This window comes from Spea bombifrons, chromosome 11, assembly GCF_027358695.1.
Source record: "Spea bombifrons isolate aSpeBom1 chromosome 11, aSpeBom1.2.pri, whole genome shotgun sequence".
In the NCBI taxonomy this organism is placed as follows: domain Eukaryota; kingdom Metazoa; phylum Chordata; class Amphibia; order Anura; family Pelobatidae; genus Spea; species Spea bombifrons.
In genome coordinates, this window is record NC_071097.1 from 11,007,219 (window position 1) to 11,032,789 (window position 25,571).

Consider the following 25,571-nt stretch of genomic DNA (forward strand, 5'->3'; position numbering starts at 1 on the left):
AAGAATAGGGAATGAGAACCTAGCTAATTCTCCCTTTCAGGTAAAACATCACAAAAACACAGATGTGTGATGATTCTAGCTAACGCATTGTGCATGGAATTTGTTTTCTCCTATATTAACTGAAAAGGAAAAAGAGAATAAAGTAATCCAGAAAATCCAGGAAAAAAAGTGTGCAAGAGAAGTAGACACAGAAGCAAGTGGCATACCCATGCTGAAAAGGTGTGTTTAAGAGTTGCATAGTAACATTATCCTTTTCAAACCATAATTATCTAAAACTGAGGTTAAAAATAAATAAATAAAAATATAAGGGCTGTTTGTAAACCCCACAGACTTTGGTGAATCCCTAATGTTCATGCTAAGTTTTATTTACCTTTTTTCTCCAATGAGCACAAGGAGCCTTGTATAATACAGACAAATTGCTGGTTATCTACACAATGAAAAGCTTCATTTAATACCATGTCTTTTGAAATGCAGATGAATATTTACAAGAGAAATTTGCTTCACGTCACATACAATATCTTTCTACAAAGCAGCAATTATTTTGTATTGTTGCAAAAAAAATATAATAATATTAATAATACCATTAAATAATTACTAAAATTTACCTTTTTATGTAGATTTTTGTTTCTAATTGAATATTTTTGCGCAAAATGGGTCCTTCATGTATAATATTGCTGCAAAAATCCTAGTGTCAGCAAACAATTTCAGCCATTATACTACATTTAGACTTCATACTTAATTGCGCTTGGGGAAAATGTCAAATTTACAGAGTGATTAAAAGAGAAAATGATATGATCCTAGTAAAACTGTATCAGATGCTAACTTCTCAGGCTGGCTAAAAAAAAACCCTAAATGTTTAAACTTTAATGTCCCTGTGATATGCGAATGTTTGGTCTGGTTTAAATGAATGGTCCAGATTATGGATAGCTGCCATCTAAAGTTATTTTGATATAACTATAACAATAACAAAAAATGAATTGAGATCAGCTATTGTGCATTTTTAGCCAAAGTAATATTGTGATTTAGGTGTCATTGTTACAAAGAAAACGTATGTTAACATTTAAGTTAAAGATTGACACATGCTTTGGATGTTTACTATGTTCTAGCAAAGGCCTGGATGTGCGTTGATAATGATTTTCTGTACTTATGTCTGAAAGGGACATGGATTGATATCCCCATTTGATAACAATTTAATAATGCCCATTTCATAATAATTTATTGATAAATGTGGATAAAAAAAATCCAACATTACTTCAAGCTCCTATAGAACCAATGTTGTATATATATGAAAAAACTGAAACTGGGCTTTCTGAATAAGGTAAGTTAAGATGCTTAAAGCCATAGGTCAACATACTATCACTTCGGTTATGAGACAAACCTGCACAAAAACATATGGTATATGTTTGCAAAGACAAGCTAAATGCTGCCACATCCGTTTCAGGCCGCATTAATATTAGGTGGCATTGTTCACTGCTAGTAAGGCCAGATTGTCTGAAGTCTCTTAAGCATTCCAGTCCAGTCCAGTCCAGTTCCAGTTCCAGTCCAGTCCCACCTAAATTATTTCCCTTTTCACTTTATTTTCAAACAATATTGAAAATGCGATATTCTTTCCCCCTCCATTTATATTGTACACAAGTACAAACAATTTGAGGAACACTGTAACACTCATGTCACCTACTGTTTGTTTAACCCTCGTTCTGGATAGCACCCACTTATGAATATAGGGAAAACCCTGAAACATCAATAGAGCAATTTAAAGCACATCATTCTTTAATATGACAACCATTGGATACTGTAGATGAGTTTGCTAACACTAGTGCAGCAATCACTTGGATTTTTTTATAGTGACATATAGTGACATTGGATGATGTTTGTTTTTTATTTTTATTTTAAAAGAGGCCTAGCAGGATTAATGGATTTTCTACCCTAATAATTTATGTTGTAAAGGCAAAATGTAAACCAGAATTGTGGGCCTCATTAAGTGCCATTTTATTTTAAAACTAAGACATTGCCTCCTTTTCATTTTTTTTTTTAAACTTTCTTTTGCAATGTGAAATATTCACAATGATTTGATGCATGGACTCAGAGTTGTCCTCTTAAATCATATCACAAAACACTAGTGCAAAACAAAAAAGGGTAAGAGGGGATACAACATTTCATGAACTGCCCTCATATGATCCTATGGATATCTTTCTATTTTTATTGTCATTTTTTTTAGAAAAAAATCTATTTTAATGTGTTTGTACAGACCTTCATGATAAAGCATAAAAACAGAGTATATTTATTTATATATTTATATATCCATATATTTTATTATTCCTTTTGTTGTTTTGTTGTTTTTTTTTTTCTTTTTTACTTTAGTCACTTGGCTTTAAAATGTCCTCCTGTCTTCTGATTGTGCTATTTTCACTGACAATGATGTCTGCTTCAGATACTGTGACATGCCAGTATAATGAATGGAGCATGAAAGGCATCCAAACTGAGAGGGGGAGGATGCTGCTTAAAGTCTTGAGCAAAGTCCTTAATGAAACTTTTTTAATTACTTCCATCCTCCATTTGTTAATTGTTTCACGATTATTCTGTCAGAAACCTTCTAACCACTGACTTTTCTCAGTAGCTTACACATGTTTCAAGAAGAAAATGTCTCTTAATGATGTTCCTTTCTGTCTCTTTTGTTGAGTACAAAACCGTCTCTCCTGTTGTTTTGTTTGTAGCACATGCTTGTCTTTGGAGTATTAAAACATGTATTAATGCATTGCATTTCGTTTTTTTCTTTTTAATGTAATTTTCTGCAGGTAATAAAGGAAAATTGTTGCATTTAACAATATTCTGTTGCAAGGTCCCACAAACTGCAATATAAATAATAGTTAGTCACTATGTTTCCATGAAACAATGCGGTGTCACATCAAATGAGTTGGCAGGATTTTCATTGTGCTACTGGCAACTTTGACTTTGTGGTACAGACAGTCAGCTCTTTGTATCTTAGTAAGGTCAGTAGAAGTAGCAGACTGGTTTCAGGAGGCAAACATTAAAACACATTTCTTCTCAAAGGCATAGATGAAGTAGTTCAGACAGGTACAATATGGAGGCCTAGGTTTTCGCCCTGTACTTTCATATGGTTTCCATGGTAATTAGTGACGGTCATAGGCAGTGGCAGCAGTGGGAGGTGCGGAGCCCCTGGATGTGGCACTATAATAATAAGGGGAACCTGAAAGTTAACACAGGAAAAAAATGGACTGGTTGAAAGGACAAAAATTGAACAAAAATATTGAGACAAAACATAATCTTTATGAAATTCAAGAACTAATATTCATAATAATATACGAATAACTTTTGTAATGACTTATTTAACTACCATCAAAAATGCAACTTTTTACTGGTGCTACTTTATTGGAAATAGGTAGTTTTATAACTGAAAGCTTTTGCTATATTTAGACAGCACAATAAAAAGTACAAATACATATTTAGAAATGCAAGGCTCCTAACTATATTTAGCATCTATAAATAATCTCTTAGTTTTGCAGTTATCACTTCTTTGTCAACTTGTTTCAGTGTTTGTCTTCAATTTTTTATATTTACCAAGCAACATTGCTCAATGTGTTATGTGATTATGCCATACTTTTTGCCTCAAAGCCACTTTGTGATGTATTTTAATAAATATTCATAGATGATGTAAATGAATGATAGTAAATTTGATATAACATACTTATTATTGGATAGCCTCAGTAATTATTAAGAAACTGGAATAGAAGGCACAATAATAGGACACCTGTATGTATTATAATGTAATCATATCACTATTCTAAGGATAGGTAAATTATATATATAATTTTGAACTTAATGGGTTTCGATTCTGTGGAGGTGTCCTCCTTGATATTGGAATTGTAACTGAGATGACTGAGATTTGTGTAGTTCATACTCACTTAGTAAAGCTGGATTGCTGAACCTCCAAGCCTCATTGTACGTTGTGTACTGAGGGTGACTGTAGGGATTTCCGGAAAATTCACTTCCTAGAAAGCCAATAGGTGAAAAAGGAGAGCAACAATTCAATGTGAATAGCAAGAATGCTTTACTTTTTCAAAAATATTTGCATAGCATTTGATTTATAGACCTTAGAAAAGGCAACATATTCTGAATACTAAGCCTTTGAGGTACAACCAAGTGTTACTATGATGTCTTTGTTGCAACAGACATACAGGTGGTGCTCACTGCAGCGCTGTAATAGGTATCCTGGTATCCAGTCTTGTTTTTGTTATGTATAAACCAAAAAAACTAAATTACCTACATGTAAGATTATGTTAGGAAATAAAATGAGTAAAGTATTACCCACCATTAATTTCTTTGTGTAAATACACTATATGGACAAAATTATTGGGAAACCTGACCATTAAACCAACAGAGATAGTGATGACATTGTATTCTAATTACATAGACATTAATATGAGGTTGGCAAAGGGTTGCAGCTATAACAGCTTCCACTCGTCTGGGAAGACACCAGATTATGTGTGGGAATTTTTGCCCATTCATCCAGTAGGGCATTTGTGAGGTCAGGCACTGATCTTGGACGAGGAGACCTGGCAAGTAATCTCAGGAATGGTTTACTGCTGACGTCAACTATCTCTTGACTTGTAATAACAATGTGATAAATATATAAATGTATTGTCATTGTTACTTAATGATGATGCTTTTGTGTTGTACCAGTCATTTGTTGTTATTACTGTATAACAAATTCACACATGTGTGACATGTTTTAGAGAAAAGGATAAGTAATAGATATGCACAAGGTATTCCACTCACCACTTCCAGTCCTGCAGTGAAACAGACATGGTTTAGAGCTGGAAAGACATGAACAGCACTCCACAGGTTGGACCGAATGGTGGACCGAAACGTTGGTGCCTGTTAATGGATCGATAATGAGATGTCTCTTTCATTAAATGACCTGTGGAGTGCTGATTACTATGTGTTTCAAGCTCAAAGTTAAAATAAGCAATATATTTTATATTTGTATAACTTAAATAAAATCTCTAAATGTGAGGCTGGGTATGTAAGGGCTATTCAAAAACAACAAATTCTACACTAGGCCTTGACCACAACATCAATTAAGATATAGCTGTTTGTGGTAATTCTCAAATAAAGTAAAACCAGCTGCACGTCCTATTACAATAACACAGTTTAGTGCATGCCGAAGGATTAAATGTGTAAGTCTAAAAGTATACAATATGTCTTCTTGGGCTATGATAGTTTACTGTTTCATTGTAACATAGTTACTATTTATGTTCCATGCAATGCAACATTTCATATAAGTCAGCAAAGCATTTGAGATTTAGACCTGCAGGGTAACTTACCAGGAACCATGCCAGCAAGGGTTGAGGTTGGGTAGCTGCCTTGTCCCGTTGGGGGAACGTGAGGAGGATAACCTGGTAGAGTTGTACTTGTCATATCCCGACCTACAAATCAAAACATTAAAAATAGTATGAGGGGAAAATGCCACTAACTTATCAGTGATCATGTCTTGGTTGACAAAAATATCTTAGTCTTGTGTGCTTATTAAAATACAGCAAGTAAATGCACAATATTCCATAATTTCAATAATCTTCCTTTCTGGTGCTATTGATGGGATTGGCATTTCTTTATTATTTTATGATAGAAATCAGCTACATGAGTTTTTGTATGCACAATAACACATTCTTTGAACTCTGAATTGCTTCCTTTTTGACCATTTGTCATAGGACAGCCAAAAATTCACCGAATAGTGGCACTGCAGGCAATTATCCCACTTTAAACTATATTTTAGTTTAACCGTTATGTTTATTTATTTCATGCAAATATTTACATATAAATAGAATGCCACATGTATGAAGCATCCTTATGTGTGATGTTTGATTGTATATGTATTACTTGGATATTAGTACAAAATCAATATTGAACAAAGGCATAGAAATGTATTATCCATACGCTTGTCCTATAACATATTATTTCATTACAATTTAAGTTAACATGACATCCGTGACATATAATAATACGTAATGCAAATTTTTGAGAGTTGTTTTATTAAATGGTATATATAATAAAAACATTAAAAACATTTTTGTAAATATCTTACTCAGGAACATAAGTATCTACCAACTTGTCACAAAAAAAGAAAGGTCCTGGTTATACCCTGCCTCTGAGTCACATCATTACATAAAGCACCTCCCACTAGGCCTTTTGAAACATTGAAACACATGTTGTTGGCTGGTATCAATTGAGAGTTTCTCTCTCACCTAGATTCAGGATTCAGCACCATAACATGATCTGATGCTCATGCTAAACAACCAACATGTGGTATACTAGCATATCATTGTAAATATTCTGCATATCAGTAATTACTTATTTTAAATGTCTCCCCTCCAAAATGAAGTGTATAACATCATCTCATGCAAAAAGAATGCAGACACTGCACAAGTGGATGTTGCATCAAATGTCAGATCTAATGATGACATACTGTGAAAAGTGAACATACTCATCTGTCATTGGCTTTAGACAATTCTATTTAAGTTTTATAACATATATCACATTCAATCCAATATATAAAGATGATCATAGCATCAAAGTAAGCAACTAAATGGCTAGGTACCCAAGCAAACAATAATACATATTTTGTTATGCCAATAAGTGCTCCATTATATGCAGTGTTAACAGACTCAAACCATTGTTTCAGTGCCAGAAAGTTGAACCTTTCATCATGCGCAAGGTATGGTATAGTTGTTGCTTTGTGGGGAAATTATTCAGTATGATCTAGCGATGAGACTACAGTAATCATTTAACCTCTCTAATTAGAGTCATCTGTGCTGCCAAAGATTAAGTATACAACATATAACAGATGTTACATACAGCATGTTAATTGTAGAGACTTTAAATTTGTCAGTAGCTCTTGTAGTATTTCCCATGATGCACTAGCCCATTCATTAAGGGTATGTTTAAATGTAAAGTTGTATATACAGAAGACCTTTGCTGCAGTTAGACTTTAGAAAATTCCCAGTTGACTCCCACGTCTAAGGAAAGTCCTTTCCACAAATTATGGCAGATTAATCTATTGCCATATTCATTTACAGTATCTCTGCTAGAAAACTATCATCCATTTAAGAGACTAGATGATTCATGGATGAGGGTATATTTGGTACCTGCTATGAGTGGTTGGCTGCTGAACTGCCCATATGGGGGGCCATGATTGGTGAAGGAGCTGTACGTAGGTGTGGATGCATCAACCGTGAGGGCCATCTGGAAAGGCTGAAGATCAGCCAGCCCCGAGCTGGTCAGTGAAGAGGGGGTGAAGGGTGTAAGGGAAGCTTCATGAGGCTCTTGCTTTACATAGAGGTGAGAAGAGTAACTCTCTGTGAGGGACAAGGGAATGGATGGACAGACGATAGACAGACATAGGTTGGGTGGAACAAAGGAAGAGAGAAAAAAAATGTATAAATGTAAATGGGATGATGGAAAACCATAAAGTAAAATAAAAGAGGGTTAAAAATAAGTTTGTTTTTTTTTAAATGTATTAACCTACTTCCTTTCGTATTACACAAAAGGGTAGCAAATACCTGCCTACTGCCTTCCTTAATGTAAGATTTGCTATCATGATACATCACATGACAATGTAGTCATATGCACCATACCTCAATGATTTAGTTGTGTTCCTGCATGACAATTACAGCTTGCTACATAAGCCTAAGTCACAGAAACAATGCATTATTTTTCTACCTTGTGCTCAAAACGAAAATACCTATGCACACACTATAGCAAAGTGGAACACATTTTGAAAAGGGACATATAATGGACACGTGGTAGCTTTGGGAGTTAAGTAAATGCATTTTAATCCTGCTTTTACAGAAATCAATAGACTTAAGATGGTCCATTCAACCTGTGTTTTGTTTTAAATAAAGAAATTTAATTGCTGGTGGGTTTTTTTTTATCTACGGACACTGCCAAATCATTTCTTTATAAAGGGCTAGACTAAAGTGAACTATTAATCCCACATAATACAGAGGTTTTAACACTGTTGCATTAGGATAATCTGTGGTTAGTAAGAAATGAAAGCAATGGCGCATAGCAAAACTCACAGTAATGCTCTTAAAAAACATTTGATAGGAGATTGATAAACTAATAACTATACCATACCTGAAAACTGAATATGTTTTGCTGTTTAACAGCGCATATATACTATTTGTATGCAAAAAAATTGGCCCTTTAATTGATAACTAAAATCATAATTCTATTGTGAATCTGTCAGTGGCAATGTCCCTTTACAGTTGTATGCTGTAGTTTGGTGTTTTGATTAGACTTGTGCATTCGCCACCAATAAAACAAACACTTGCAATTCAATCAGAGAGAGAGAGCGAGAGAGAAAAAGAGAGAGAGATCTTGTGGAAATATAAGTCCAGAACATGTCAGGGACCTCTTCCATTGAAAATATTGAACTAAATTTAAATTTAAAATGAAAAACCCTGTGCATTCAATCCAAACTGAAAGGAATTGAAATTTGTTATCGGAAACAAAAAGTTAATCCGAAACTATTTTTCTTGCAGTGCACAAAGTCCCGTGTAAAAGTAGAAGTCAAAATGACTTAAGCTTAGGACCATAGACATAATGCTTATAATGGCTAAGTACTAGAAGAGGAAGACAATGGGAAGTAAGTGGCTATTATGGTGTGATAATGTCTTTCTTTGAATTGAAGTAGCTGGTTTATTCAGTGACAAAATAGTATCTAATAAGTCAAACTACAGTTCTAGAGACAGGATACTCCTCAGTAGAACTGCTACAAGATTTAGAATCAAAAGGATGCACATTTTACTGCGTAACATATAGGCTCAAGCAATCACAAATACCTTTTATAATGAATCATTGGGATGAGTGAAAACACTTAAAACAGAAATGTAACACTGGCACACTGCAGGTTGTGCAGAACACTTTTCCCTGGTCACGTAAAACAACTGGGCATTATGAGTTCTGGTCCAGAGATCCCTCACCTAGTGCATTGTTGATTCATTTAGTAAAATTGAGCACTTGACAGCTAGAGTTGGTGTATTGGCAAATACCTGCGCTGTGCTACAACAACTATAAGGCAGCTGGGTAGGGTCTCAGAAACTGCAGAGACCCAGAACAAAATGTTATCTTTCTGTTGTACCCACATCCATCTGCTACCTTTAAAGTTGGGTCAATTTTCCAGAAAATGAGAAATCCCCCCCTTTGTTACTTGGCTAACCAAGGTGGGGTAGAGGTTCACATCAGTTTTTACTATCCATTTAGGTATGAGCTTGCCTTAATGTTTGTCTTTAACAAGAATATACAACACATCTAGTGTACCTTATTTAGCTCAACATCCTATAAATTACACAGCAAATTCCATCCATGTACATGCACCCTACATGTGCTGCCTTCACACTCCTAAAATCTATTTTAAGTGATTAGGGTGCTATGCGGAGATCCGGGCTAACCCTTAGCATATTTTAAGTGGACTCACAAACGTACAGTATGAGTATTACAGTACGATTGTAACATGTTTTAGCTTACTCATACTTTAATAATTTTATTAGACCGAGTTGTTGATTTTATGACACAATCCAATCTAATATGATTAGGCATCAACAGTGTACCAGATAACAGATAACTTGTAACGCAAGTTATCTGTCATTGCCTTATTGTCATGGAAATTATTTATAATGCAATGAAAAGCAAGTGGGTTTAGCTACCCAAACACAAACTGGAAGATCTCTGACCCTCTTATAGTACTCTTTTGCATCCAGAATATTCTATAATACATGAATAGTCTATCATTAATCAACTGGCCTGATTTATTAACCTTAATCGAGAAGTCACCAAGATAGGTGTAATCTAATCTTTTAATAAATGGTAGTATTACAATTTGAATAAATTAAGGATAAAAGCAAGCTATATAAAAAGTAGAAAAATAAATTATTTGTATGTTATATTGTTTGTTTTTTAGTGCTGGTGATAGAAAACCATCAAATCAGAGGATACACACCATATTTTAAAGGATACGTGTGTATTTGTGTCAAAGTTTTGGAATCTTATCTAACTTTACTTGCCTGAGACTTAAAATCTTACCATATATTATTGGATAAGAGTATTAACTGTACAAATTTCCACACTGTTATTCCGTCATATCAATTAATATGTGGTAAATTGGACCAACATTAAAAAAAATCAGAACACTGACACCGCATCATGCTTATATTAACATAACAATGAATTAGGATGTTTTAGCATGTTCCAAAATGTCACAAATTAGCTTGAATTTCCTGCTTACTGAGTCATTAGTTCTTGACCATTAACATGATGTACCTATACACTAATACATAATGAGTTGCTGCTACCTGAGATTAATACCTGTTCTTAATGTCCTGAACTTGTCACTCTCTCTCTCTTCCATCAGTAGAAAAATGGAATTGATTCTCCAGTGAAATATAACAAACTGATATTTTTGAAAGACAGAGCTCTTTAACAAGAAGGTTTAATTTCCCAAATTATATGATTGTGTTTCCTGCTGGGACATCTTATTGAATCTGCACATTTTACATTTTTCTGTCAAATAAAATGATTGAAGGGAATTTTTAGTGGAAGAAAATGAAGCAGACTAGAGAAACTATTCCAGTGAAATTCTCTGTGTCTGTTTTTCAGAAAAAAACTGTGAAACAACTAGGGGTTTTTTTTATGTCAGGGAGATCTGGTCATTAATCAGATTATTCACTAACAGCAAAAAAAACAAAAACAAAACAAAAAAACCCAGCATCCCTAACCTTGAGAACGCATACACTTCCCCTAAATAATCACTCCATGAATCATAGATTATGCAAAAAGCAGGACATAAAATCAACAAATATCAATACCAGCAGGCGTTTCATTGCTGGCAAAAACGAATGGGAAAAAAAATAAGATTAAGCATGATTTGCAGCCTTTTTGGGTAATAACAATATTAAAAACAAAAACTGTAGCACAGCCTAAGTGCAGGAAAATAATTCCTCCTCTTCTTTTTTTTTGCTATTTTTTTGGGGTCTAATCTGTCCTTAAAAATGTTTACCTTCATTATGGTTCGTAAACAGCACTGAATGTTAATGACTACGTTTCCCTATTCTCTCCCTGATTGAAATCTTGCATACAGATGAACATGTTTGTGTTAAGGTGCCACCTGGGAATGTCAAGCTGAGCTTGCAATACACTTTTCTTACACTTAGACCAAGATGGATCCAGAGGAGGTGTTTCAATGACATTGAAAATAAGAAAAAGTGAGGTCTGACATGTGTAAATGGCATAGTTTTATTGTTGTGTTTGATCGTCTATGCAGTTTGTTCTTCTATTAAAGCTAATTTTGCTGTTCCTGTACGCGAAGCACAACCAGATCTCAATACAGACAAAGTGTAAAAAGATTATTTGCGTTCTATTCATCTGTTTTTAGATTAAAGTACTAACCTCTGATATAAACAACTCAGTATAATGGCTACAATTCACTCTGTGTATTTTCAGTATTAGAGATCTGATTTGGGTTGTTGGGTTTCAAAATAATTGCATGGTTTGGTATATTGCACAAAGCATTGATGTTTATATGAAATATTTTACTTTATTTTGAAGTCTTTATAGCATTTTCACACCTTTAAATGGGCCAATATATTCATAGTTCCAGTTGTAAAGTTCTTTTGAAAATGTCTAAAAAGGGATATCTGGGGGCTTTAGTTCTTAAGTGACTTTATCTTGTTATCTATATTGTCTTGTTATAACTATGAAGAGAGTGGAAAGTCCACATGACCATCAAACTTGTTTGTCCGTTTCGACTATGAGAACTATTAATGTACCAACAAAAACTTAATCAATGTTATTTTGCCTGTTTTTTAGCTGCCTTCTGCTTGCCATTTGTATCTTTGTCTCACAATAAAACATCTGCCCTTGAAATGCATGTCCTCACCATCATTCAAATCTCAGGAGCTATCATTGTCTGCCTTTCTTTTAACTGAATATTGGCTTTGGTTTTAACTAACCAAATAATCAGGTGAATTTTAGCACCTCTTAAACTTTATTAATGTTAATGTTTTTAGTAACTTCAAAAAACATACAGTCACTGAGCTCTTATTTTTGTACCACATGTTCTGAAAAATTTCATATAAATTAATGTTATCAAATTGCTTCAAATCATGGTGTAAAGTTGCATTATAAAGCCTAGAGATATTTTCTCCCATAAGCACAACATTTATAAATGATTCCATGGTAAGCATGCTTCATCCAATGCATATGACATGTAATTTATCATATAAAAGAAGTATGTTCGTGTCTAAAATGTTCTTGGTAACATGTTTCCTTTTTTTTTAAAATATACACAACTATAATGCAATGGAAGATAAAATGCAATATGTATATAATTAAACTTTTTGATTTCCAGGGTTATGTTTTTATCACCACAAAAGTTGTAAATCTGCCCACAAATACACATTACCAGCAAGTAAATGCAAAACACAAATGATGCTGAGCTAAAATAATATAATTATGAAGATCTTACCAGATCTTTTTGGACCTCAAATAAGAGCACGAAGTTTGCGCTCAAAAACTTTTTGCAGTATGAAAACATAAAAATAGCTCCTTGCCCCCTAATTTTAGAACCTCAAATCTATGGTATACGTTACAAAACTCCCTGGACATGGTAATTATTATCCATCTTTGTATTATATAGGAAACCCCAGTGATATCACATTTCTAATCAAAACCAATAATCTGTAGATTTACAGAAGTAATAAAAGCCGTGCAGATGGGAAATTTCTATTAGACAGGAAGCATTCTATTAACAAGCACAACCAACTCCATTTCTGATATCCAGAAACAAACTTTATAAGGGGATTTAAAAATATATTGTATAGCAATATGAATGGGAGATACTGGAACTTATTAACGTCAGCTGACTTGCAATAGTATTTGAGTAAGGCTTACCAGTTACCACAGGGTATGTTTGTGGTCCTGACACGTTGCTTCCAAGTTCTGCATTACCAGAAGTTGATAGACTAGATTTGACTTCGTCCAAACCAGGGGTTAGTGCAGGGAGGGAGTATTCACTGGCCTAATAAAGAAGAGTAAGCAGTTACAGTGAATGAAAAGCAGATACCGTGTTCAGTTGTTCAGTACTACTCTGGTACCAGATTTATTTTATCACACCAAAAAGAATAGCGAATCCAATAAAACAGAGAATCAACATTTACACCGATATCCCAACTAATCCAAAAACGTTTCATTTTGGTCAACTGGTCCATGGACAGAAGCCTACTATTGTCAATACCACAATCTATGGACTCCTAACTTTTTTCTAAATATACTGACCCTGAACTATACAAGGCTTATAAAATACTAACAGAAGGTCCCCTAGTTTAGTTAATAACTCCATAAAATATTTTTTTTTAGAAACAATGTCTAGTAAGATGGAGGGATTAGTGATAAACTTTGATAAAGCAAGATGTATAAGAATAATATTTTTTCCCCCTGAATCCTGTTTGACTTGTCAGAGGCCTTATAAAATTAAAATAATTAAAAAAAAAACAGCATATGGGGTAAATTGGCTACCTTTGTAAATCTTTGAAGTTTTATTTTGTGAATGATGTGCTTTATTGGAAAGAAATGGACCCTCCTCTTCATCACCCTTGTGTTTTTTTTTCTCTCCCCTTTCTCTGTGCAGTGGGGTATGAAATTGGGGAGTATGTCAGAGCACATGGTTAACAGCAGGGTGGGAGGCAAAGAGTCATTGAATCTAAATGGGTGTCCTGTCCAAAACAATCCCGTAATTGCCTTTTTATTATGGCTTTCCAGGGAGCAGACCTCACTCTCTGCAGCTGCCTTTTCAGAGGGATAATAAACAGGGCACACACAGAAAAAGGGAAAAGGAGCCCTTCTGATTAATATTACATTGAATTAAAACTGATTTTCTGCTCTTTCAAGCCAAGTTTTTTTCCCGTTCCCAGCCCCCTCAACCTCTAAGCTTGGACATCACAGCCTAGTCATTTCCAATTCCTTTTCGTATTGATCTTCCTGTTGAAATCAGTTTCGTAATTAGCTGCAAATTAGGCCTTCTACTGGGGGTGAAGCTAGCCCCTGATTTATCACTGGAGTAATTCGCTGTGATTGGAGAGAAATTAAAATGAACTCAATTAGGCTTTAGATTTGCTTTATAGGCCCCTGCTCTAAGTTTCAGGGGGGGGGGGGATACTATGCTAGCGTTTTAATAGTCTAATGAAAGTAAATAAAGGTTACCCATTGTAATAAACTCTGGGACTCTGGGAGAGAAGACATTCTACTCTCAGATATGCCTTCTTTTAATTTTGTATTTTCTACTTTTGGACAGTTTTAGTTTTTTAATTTCATCTTTTCGGCTTTCTTAGCTTTAAGAAAAGAATAAAAAAGAAAATGCTGTAGAATAGCCAAGCTCTATAACCAGACAATATGTCCAATGTAATTCTCTAGGAACGTCATTATATTTACCATTCATCTTCTTTGATATTTTTGTTATTTAAATCATCTGGCCTAGCTAGTGAGTGTATAAATAAACAATTAATGCTGGTTAAGGAGATCATTTTTTATGAGTAAAACTAACTACCAAGGACATTATTTGTCCTGGAGTGCGAAGAATAGTAGAAAGAAGGGAATAAAACAGTTAAAATAAAAAAGAACAACTATTATGTAGCAGTCATGGGCCATATAATAAAAAATTCAGAATGTGGAGGGATAGTAACTGCATTATGCATTTAATGGAGGAACACATTTTTGAATATAATAAAGGAAGCAACCTTTAGTGAACGGGTTTTTACTTGAGCTGTTACAAGATATAGGTACTTAGGTACTCTTTTATTATTCCTTGCTGGGATGAACATTGTTTAGAGTACACTGGTAAAGTTAGCTGAAAGAGTGTTGTACGTAACAGTTTTAAATAATATTCCGCCCATAGGTGTATAGTATTTTTACATTTATAATATTTCATTGATTTAATTTCTCCAACCTGTTCTGATTTGATGTGTTCTGCAGTCTGGAAGACATCCGGATAAGAAGGGCGTTCAAAGACTCGGTCTAATGCCTCCAGCTGTTGTTGGGTGAAATTGTCGGCGCGTAGATGTTTCCGTAAACTCTCCACGCTGCTTTGGGAATCTCCATTTGGGCCAGAACCATCAGATACATCTACATCAAACAAAAAAATCACACTGCACTTTACATTAGGTTTTCAGGATCCCCTTGCATGCTCTCTTAGTATAGATACACATGTCAATATGGCAATATTTTTTTAAAAGATGCAAAGAAATGTAAAAAAAAAAATTTCTGGACTGACTTGGTTGTAGGGTGAATCTGTGAGGGTAATATAAAAGGCATCAAACCAATAAGAACTTCCTTTTAGCTTGGTGTTTCAGTGGGATCTTGCTAAAAAAAAAAGTTAATGCTGGTTCTGATAGAAAGGTGTCATAACACACAGGGCATTGCAGCTTGGTATGTATGTGGCTGCATAGCCACAGACCAGTCAGGGTGCCCAAGCTAACCCATCCAATGTAGTCAGTAAAATAATAAAATATAAAAAAATCTCTTTACTAATTCCACAAAGGCTGGAAGAGCTTCATGATTTAGATTTTCTTGTAGTGTTTTGTAATATCAACCTCATATGTTTCCTAATACCTTTTCTAATCTTTTCTTGTGGGATTAGTGCTTTGGAGAATACATAAAGGCCGATAAATCTTATTTTTTTGCAGGTGATTATGGGATATGATATAATCAATATTACATTATATAACATGGAACAGTATCCTTCATGAGCTAATGTAAAATATCTGATATTGATTAGTGTAGCTCTACAGCATTTTTCTCAAGTACGAAGTTCATACCAGATTAAAACAAAGGTGGAAACTATACAAAAATGAAATGTTTTGCATATATATATATATATATATATATATATATATATATATATATATATATATACATATATATATATATATATATATTATGTAAATACAAATTTAAGGGGTAATATACTATGAATACACTATAGGGGTACAGATCTCCATCCTTGTTGCTTTGCCCTGAATTTTTACACAAGCATTAAAGTAAAAGTGATCCATAAAAGAGTGTCGTATTAAAAGTATGATCACCATGGATTTCAATGGCATCAATTCCTCTGTTTGCAATACACATTATACCAGCATTTTTGTGGATTACAAGGAGATATATTATAGGCCAGGTTTGTTATGCATCTTATTTTCAGTTTATAAAATACATCTTTATGTATTATGGTCACAATAATTGATGTCAGTAGGTGTTTCGCTACAATCTCTTCCTTGTCAGTACTGCAATTAAATTAGCAATCATAATACATGTTGGCACAGTAACCTTTGTAAACATTACAATCGCCTTCCTAAAAACATCACATCTTCGAAGGGTTAACTGCTATTGCCCTTTTCAAAGTCAGGATCATGAGTTAACACTCACTATTTTCCCCAAAAACACCTTTTAAAAGGCCTGACACAAAAAACTGGATATCTGTGTGTATGTTTGTGTATGCCTCGATTATACTCTAAATCACATCTCTCACCCCCTCCTTCATTTATGCAGGGGGGCCCTTTTCAGATCTCAACAAATCTGTCAGTCTAAATTTGCTAGAGATTATGGTGCTCCCTTTCTTGCACTAGGAGGAATGATATATGATATGTGCTAGCCTATTGATTGCTTGATCTGGTGGCAGAGGGCCGGCGAAATGAACTTGAAATGAACATCATGCCTCAACTCATTGTGCGTATAATATACTACTTAATCCCACATTTCTTAGCTGCTATGGAATTCAATTGATCAATCATGTTCAACTGATAGTAGTGATTTAGGGGTTATTGCTGCTATGTAGTGTACGCCAACCTGGCTTTTATTTATTCATTTTGCCAATGGAGTGCCTGGCATTTGGGAGCATGGTTACAAGACGCGCCATAAAAATGCAATTTAGAAGAAAGGGAACATCAGGAAAAGGGAAAAACAAGGTCATTAATATTGCAAATGTAGGGCCTGCATTGCATTACTCACACATCTTATATATATATATAAATATATATATATATATATATATATATATATATATACATACATATATACACACACATTCTTTTATCTGGCTTTATTGATGGAACATTAGTAAATTCACAATGTGTACATTTTCACCTCCATCTAAAGCCCTTTATATTATGGTTTGTTATATTAAGGTTTGCAACCACAACTCCAGGGGAACTTTGCCTCATTAGAACTATTTTCTGGTAAACATGTGAGACTGACATTTTCTTTGGTTAATATTTCTTTAAAGTGGTGTGTCGGTTATTAAAATGAAAAAACTCTAATCTATCCACTTTACACAGAATGAAAACATGCCTAGCCTGTATATTAAACCATATATTTTTTTACATCTCACAAGTCAAGCATTTTGCAAGACGTGATAACAATAAAAAAACTGCTCATTCAGTGATTGGGCTAACACTCCTGGACTTTGAGAGAAGAATGTCTTATTTTAATTAATAATCTAATTCTGACATTTCGTCTAGTTTTATCACTGCCTGTAGTGGTTGGCACTTGCATCCCCCCTCCACCCCGGCAGACACCACCACCATAAACTTCCTAATCCCTTCTGAAACCTGACGGTGTCAGGCATCTTTCCTGGACACCCCCTTGGGGGCCTTTCATAGCGTTGGCAGTTGTTGCAGTTTCAAACTCAATTGTTCTCGTCGGTACTGAGGCAAATGGAGTCATTAATTACCTTCTATCAGCTGGGCTGAGTTCAGAAGGCGATCAATAAGCCAGCGTTTGTCATTCACAGCAGCAAGCGAGCGAGCAGAACAGCTAGACCAATACCCGTGCAGAGCACAACAACATCATATAATCATAATACTAGTCATCAATACTGTAGCAGTGTTTTTCTTCACAGAGATAATTCATTCCTTCAAAAACAGAAAATGACTTTCCTTTTTTTCCCAGGCTGCGTGCAAGGGGAAAGATGTAGGAAGCTTTGTGTTGTGAAATCTGACATTAACCATCACTCTCCTGCTCCAGGTACAAGTCACTGCCTCAGCTTTATGCCGAGTGGTGCTGATTTCATAAACCCTTTACCTTTATTAAACTCATTAATCATAGATTTAACATTAAGGGTGGGATGTTGCATCACCTACTTGAAATGGGTAACAATTTTGGCATTTAACTTCCAGGTATGCTACTGACTGAGCTGTGTGTTCTGGCATTAGGAAGGGCAGGCCAGAGCCCGCTATAATGTCCTGAAGTAGCCTTGCATTCAACTATACTATGGTTCGAACCATGTTTGATAATATTTAAAACCACTTTTCCGTGCTGAAATATTTTGAACCCCAAACATTTCGCAATAATGAGGCAAAAATAATCTAAGTACAAATTCTAAATAAGAGAACGTTCTTGAAAACTGCACTTTTCTGATGAGAAAGAGGCAAACACATCTATAACAATAATACAGATATAGACTTAGAGTCAGTTCCCGAAACCAGACAGATTTTATGAAACTTCTTACTTGGACACAATAACACAAATAATACGAATGAGCCACTAGCCTTAGAATATCATAGACAGGTTTGGTCTTCCTAAGAGAATAAGAGTAGACTTATTGCCATTCTGATACAGAACAGGCATCTCATTGTCATAATTCATATTTCAATTAATAAAATATAACTCATAAAAACAAACACCAGGGAATCCATCCAGTGTCCCATAATGCTATGGTGATAGTATAGTGATGCTTAATAGAAGACACAAAGTCCTGCACTTAGTTAGCAGAGAAACCTAATAAGTTATGTATGAAGACAAATTGAATGTGGTCACCTAGGTAGCTGAGCAAACAAGGTGAAGCTTCATCAGCTCCAAAGTGAACACTGAAATCTAAACATGCCTAGAATAATTTAATATTAAACTTACCCACAAAATAATATAAACAGATTCAATACATAAACCATGCAATTTTTTCAGAACGTAAAGCGAATGTTTCTAAAATGTTTTTTTTTCATGGCAGAAGTGACCATCTTATCTCCTCCAAGACCAGGGTTCAGATGTGCTGAACCATGACATCAATATGCCTCAATACTCAGTGCTCAGGTGTTTGAACTTTTGCTTTTCCCTTTATCGGTGTGGTGAGCTATAAACTCATTCAGTTAGAGTCAACAGCTAGGTCTAGATGTTCCCTGCATGTTGCTTGACAGGTCTTGATCTTTATATTCTTGCCGTTATAAATGGCATGGAAATAATGTTTTTACCTATTATGCAAATTGCTTAATTTGGAGACATTGATGGAAGTTTGCAATTGGTTATTGGAATTTCTTTGGTTTTCTCATGAAATTGTCTTTTTTGCATTAATAAACATTTCTCCACATGTATTAAAATGTAGACTTTGATCAGAAGGACCTGAAGTTCAGTGCTTAGGCAATTAAAGGGACAATGGGCATAAAATACTCTGTTGGCATTTCTTCAGTACAATTCAACCTGGAGAAAAGTGAAAAAAAAACCAACTCCTGCTTAAAGGGCCTTAGGTGGATTCTATAGATGGGCTTGACCTAATCAGATCCATTTTCCCCACACAACAAAATCAGATCAGGAATATGGAATGCCATTTTTCTCATTCCTATTATTTTAAGACTTAATGACCCCCAAAGGGATGTTATATTGTCTAGGACAACGATATTACTATGTAACTATTGGCCAAAAAATAAAATAAAGTCCCTCTATACCTAATGTATCGGTTTGTCTTAGTCTGTCAATTATAGTCTTGTCATATCCCTTAAATATATGTATTGTAAGAAGTGCTGTGTAAATTGTTGGTGCTTTATAAATAAAAGATAATAATAATAATAATAATGTCATGATTCCTCCCTAATACGATCCCGATGAATATCAAAGGGCACAGCAACCCATGTGCAGAAACATGGGAGATCTCACAAACAGCACTACAGAAAAGAGAAACAGATTTATTTTGTATAAATGCTTTTATATATAACATATAGTATATATTTATAACAAAAAGACATATAATTTAATGTAGCATACAAATTGTTCAGCTCATCCAGTCTGCCTAGCTTTATACCAATCCTAGGCATGTTCAAATTCCCTCACTATACCAGCCTCTACCACTTCTGCTGGGAGGCTTTTCCACGTATCTACTTCCCTCACAGTAAACTTCCTTATTTTATATCTAAGCCTCTGACCTTTTCCACTTGGTAATATTTTCCATTTAAAAATAAAGATCAATTATTAGTCTTTTGTACGTAGATGTAACAATTGGAATTGGAGGATAACGAGATAGACGACAGGTATTCTTCATAACTGCTAAGCATTAGTTAAATTTTACATAGTTGCTAAAGGATTTCTGGAGGCAGCAGAGAATGAAATGGTAAACATTTGTGCCGAAACCTGTCAGTTAATAACCTGCTTACAAAAGCAGAAAAAAAGGCTAACACAGAGGTTTGTGACCCTAGAGGTTGAGTGACTATGCACCTTTAGGCCGGTACACGGTGAAACACAAGTAAGCCTTAAAGCACCTCACAGCCAATCTCAAATGCCAGCTTTGTTAGCTAGAAGGACAGAAGGAAGGGGGGAAAATGACATGGCATTCAACTCTAACTATGCTTGTTTAGAGAAACTGCTTGCATTTATGAAGTCTTTGGTGCGGAAAGCAGAGTTGCAAATGACTGCATCAGGAGCGACAGTAGGGGCCATTAATTTCCTGTTATGTTTTCCTGTGTTGGGGGCTTTATTAATTTAATTTTACAGTGTCGAACATTGGCGAGAGCTGACACTGCCACACTTTCCTTTTCCCCACCTTTTTTATCAGTTCATTCTGCTCATTTGACAAAACCACAAGACTCAGTGAAAACAAGAGACCATACCTAACACAGCTATAATTCTCAATCTTAACTCTATTGAAGTATACACATTAAAGATATGAATTGCTTCTGTGCCACCACTTGAATGAGTAGGTTTTCTAAATTAGATGGGTGGACAATATAAGCTTTTTGTTATCGTCCCTCTGTCATCTGTTTCCAGTACACTTATAATTAACACAGGGCAATTAATAATTATGAATGTGTTTCATTGTTTCGGACAAAAGAAAAACTGGCACACTGAGTTATGGATCAAACACTAAACCTGAAAGCGTTTCCGCAGTTTGTTAGTGAACATTAGCAACTGCCATCCAATATGAGAGGGTAACCTAAACAATATAGTATGCATACTTTATATATAACATTATAATGTGAAGCGAAATCATCTTATTTATGAATTAAAATACTGTTTCTCACTATTTGTGTCATACTAATTTAGCGGCCAGACTTAACCAAGATACCAAGCCCTGGCGCAAGTGCCGGCAGTGGAGGTTGTCTATGTGCATTGCATTCACAGTATTATGAATTAAGGGGGGACCTTAAAATAGCTATTGGTTTTCCAAATTTCTGTTTATATATAACATATGCTTATTAACTGCATAATAGATACCAAAAATGTAAAATACATGTAATACTGTTTTACCATTACACTAATGTGTATTTTTTCTTAAAAATGTTTTTTTCTTTAAAATAGCCCTTAACTTTAAGGGTGCGGCCTATAATTGGGTGCGGTCTATAATCAAGCCAATACGATATATATATATATATATATATATATATATATATATGTATGTATGTATACATACATATACACTGTAATATTTAAATTATGATATGGTGATTATGATAGATTATAATAGCCCCACGTGATCAAGGCTGACAAACGCATACTCCAAGATATACATCATTGGATTTGTTTACAAGTGATGTTTTATCAACACCAACAAGTCACTTTACTTCACTTCTCACCCGTGCTCACCTGTTTTCATAGTAAAGAACATGGCTAGCTATTTAGCTAACATATGCACTTATTGTTGGCTATGTATGCATACTGGTGCAAAGTGGTAAACATGATGCAGTCACCATAAATGGAAAATCCCTGATTCACTTTTACCTTTTTGCACTGGAATTGCTCCATTATGTATTTATTATTTTTTAACCTACATTGTTAGATAATTCTAGACAAGCTACTTTTTAACATAAGGTTTTCAGGTTTTGAAACTTTGGGCAAATAAATAAAGATACATTGACACCAGCTGTAGGTTGTATACAAGAATGGAAAACTACAGATGGATTCTGAGTCTCTTGTGATATCCTCTTAAAGGAGGGAACTCGAGCCACATCCAGTCTACATCTCTGAAAAGGTTGGGATTTCTGAGGCTGCCTTCCAGTGCTGTCAAGGTCAACAGGATCAGGTTCACTGAACGGTCAGAGCGGTTTGAGTTACTGGCACCGCCTGCTGATTCTTTTGGTGATTTTTATCCATCTTTTACAATGTGTGTGGGATGGAAAGATAACTCACCTAAGTCAGGGGGATCTCAAAACTTCAATAGCATATTCAGGAATGTGGGAGGGTCTCTCTCTTCCCTGCTTTATTCTTCTCTCAGCTAAAGCACAGGTGAATTTTTTAATACAAGTAGTAATACGACAATACAACCCTTTCTGGCTCAAGACAAGCCCTCCTCTGAAAGCACCAACAAGGCATTTAACAAACTTGCAGGTATTACCAAGATCTGAGCTATTTCAATGTCCTTCTTTTTTCTGTTTAATGTGTTGTGAATTTAGTTAACTTAAACTGCACAATTCTTATGAACACAGAAAGTTCAAGTAAGCAAGATGTGCAGGGGAAATATAATAGCTTTAGACTTCGATGAGTTAAATATCTGTGATGTTAGTGATCCTGGCAACTAGAGAATTTTTCTTAAGGTAAGTGAGACTCCTGTCTAATGAATAGGACTTGACAAGGCCAAAAGGAACTTGCAGATCCAAAGTGTTCTATTTACAAAGCCTAAAAAGTTACCTCCATTAAAGTTTTATTTAAGTGTTAATTGAGTACCTGGTGCACATGTCCCAAAAATAACATTGTAATTTTTAAAGCTCTGGGAATAAAACTCTATTCAGGCCAATAATCGCATCACTGTGGAATGACAAGTGATACATGCCATCATTTTTTATTTGCATGTCACTACCCAGAATCCCTTGGTTCTTTGCAAAAAAAAAAAAGTTTGCATTTGCTCTGGTAACACAATATTGTTATTTGTTGATTTGCATTGCATTGTTGCTGTTTTTAAGTAAGTTTGTACCACTGATGGTCAATTAGGATATGCCTTAACATAACTTAACATACTATAATAAAAAGATAAAAAGAAAACATTGTTAAGTTAAGGTTAGTTTCCATTTTACCGTTCCATCCCTTAGGAAATATTTTCTTTTATTAATTCAATTTGAGGTAGACTGACTCCCAACAGTGTTCAAATAACTCAAGTTTTGATATCAACTAATTTCATAGTGCTACAGTCAACTTATTTCAAAATCAAAGGAGCATTTTGGAGTTACTCGATATTAGCTTACTTGTCAATTTTCTAGATGCTAAAAAAAATCTCCTTGCTGTGATTGACACAGTGATTAGCTCTGATGCAACTGCTGCCAAAGAAGCTCAGTTGAAGAAAAACAAGGAACTTTAATTTAATGAACAAGATCATATTACCTTAGGTACTTCAGGCACTAGGACATAGATCGTAAGCATATGGACTGCTTCTAGTATAATAGTATGTATGAATTACTCTATATACTGTATATCACTCCAACTCTAGCATGTTTTCAGGCAAAATGGTATAGTAATTTTACATTACTATGAAAATCATGTATTCATCATCGAACCAGGCACTCGTACACATTTATAGGTATGTCCCATATAACAGAACTTGATGTGTCAGCACAATTAACCTATGGGGTTTGTGTTTGTTTAAAGAAGCCAAACAGGAAGGTAGGGTTCTACTGGTTCATATTAAATAAGAACAGGGTATTATTGTTCGCAGGTGATACCCAGCTAACAAAAGGAGGTAATAGCAGTCTCCCATGCACAGAGCTGTTCAGGTAATTGGTTTATATATCTAGAAGCAGTCATAGCAATCTCTGCACAGACAGACTAGCAGTAAAGTCAGTTTGCTTAGGGCTATTTCCTTTGTCTTTTCAATTGCTTCAACATCCATAAGAGATACTGGGAGCGAACGAGGGAGAGTGAGAGAGGGTGAGAGAGTGAGGAAAAAATGTTAATTTGTGAATTAATAGCTTTTCTCTGTGGAATTGTAAATTCAAATGTCACCTCACACAACGATACGCTGGCTGGCCTGCTGAAGAAGCACTGACAAGATATCCCCCCCAAGATGTACAGAGATGCACATAAACTAGCCCTTCCCCCAGCCACAAATGAAGTTAAAGCAACTATTATATTATATAAGATACATGGCAATGGAATTTGGCAAATGGCAGCAAGCTTTCCATTGCTCAAGAATGAAATACAGACTTATTTTAGATCACCAAGGGCTTCTCAACACATAGTACCCGTAGTCCACAAGTAAATTCTGATGGAGTTGAGGTAGAACAGCTTTAATTATTTTATTTTAGAGAAATGGAACAGTTCCAAATGCTTAATTGGAAAACAAGACCTTCTTTGAGAGTTATCTCTATACTTCCAAATACATTTGGCAGGGCTTACAACCATCAACTGGAACATTCCAATGATTTCCATTGTGATTTCCCCTACATTTGCTGTTAATATATTATATGATGCTACAAAAACCACCTATGTGAATAAAATATCTACATGACCCAAAAATTTGGTTCTGGAGTAGAAGACGTTATGTCTTCTACTCCAGAACCAAATTTTTGGGTCGTGTATTGTCACATGTTAATAAAAAAAAAAGAATTATGTCTAAGTGGTTGTACTTGATACCCATACATTTCTTTAATAAGTGCTAAAAAAGGATTAGAGATGAAAAAATGTATTGCAATCACTTTTGTTTCTCCTGAGAAAAACACAAGGAAGTGGGCAAGTAGGAGAGATGGATATTAAATATGAAATTTTCTCTCACCTTGCAAACAGCTGCCCCTGGGCTGTGCCTGGCCTAAATATCTTTCTTTTGTGCCCTCCCTACCTTGTCCTGCCCTCCCACCACCCTTTCATTCTTTCCAGAAAATTACCTTCAAAATTGATTTTCACTTTTACAAACAAAAAATAATAGGAACATGAAAAGAAGGACTAACGTTGTGATGAATTAATGCTGTCACATGCCGGGTCTGTCTGGAGTTTTTTTTTTCGTGTACAGCTCCTGCTGGGATGGTTTCTGTTAACATTGTAATCCATCACCCACCTCTATGCCCTTCCACTTCCCTTCCACCTCCCTATGTACTTAGTATCACACTGTAACCAGGCTCCATAATGATGATCGTGATTATAGGTCTGATACAGCAGATACTGGATGTCTGTCTGTCTATTTCTACTACCTGTTCACACTGCACATTTACAGTTATGTTGAATAGCACCAGCAAGTACAATTTTCTATATAAAAGCATGTATTTACCCAGATAAATGCAAAAAAAAAACAAAGTGATTCGCTAGTATAAAAGAAACCAATAATAAACACA

At 34.9% G+C, this 25,571-nt stretch overlaps 1 protein-coding gene across 4 annotated transcripts in view; it reads right to left on the bottom strand.

The window, feature by feature from the left end:
- Positions 1-1,850: 1,850 nt before the first annotated feature.
- Positions 1,851-25,571, bottom strand: part of PAX2 (paired box 2) — a 45,736-nt gene continuing 22,015 nt past the window's right edge. Inside the window, exons 6-11 of one of the 4 annotated variants that reach the window (XM_053450151.1) lie at positions 15,017-15,192; positions 12,967-13,093; positions 5,346-5,447; positions 4,798-4,896; positions 3,924-4,010; positions 1,851-3,189 (exon numbers count right to left, since the gene is read on the bottom strand). In XM_053450151.1, the coding sequence (XP_053306126.1) occupies positions 3,068-3,189; positions 3,924-4,010; positions 4,798-4,896; positions 5,346-5,447; positions 12,967-13,093; positions 15,017-15,192 (713 nt within the window). In that variant the 3' untranslated portion in view covers positions 1,851-3,067. Of the gene's footprint in view, positions 3,209-3,923; positions 4,011-4,797; positions 4,897-5,345; positions 5,448-12,966; positions 13,094-15,016; positions 15,193-25,571 lie in introns of all 4 variants that reach the window. The other 3 variants (XM_053450149.1, XM_053450152.1, XM_053450150.1) reach the window with 3 other exon arrangements.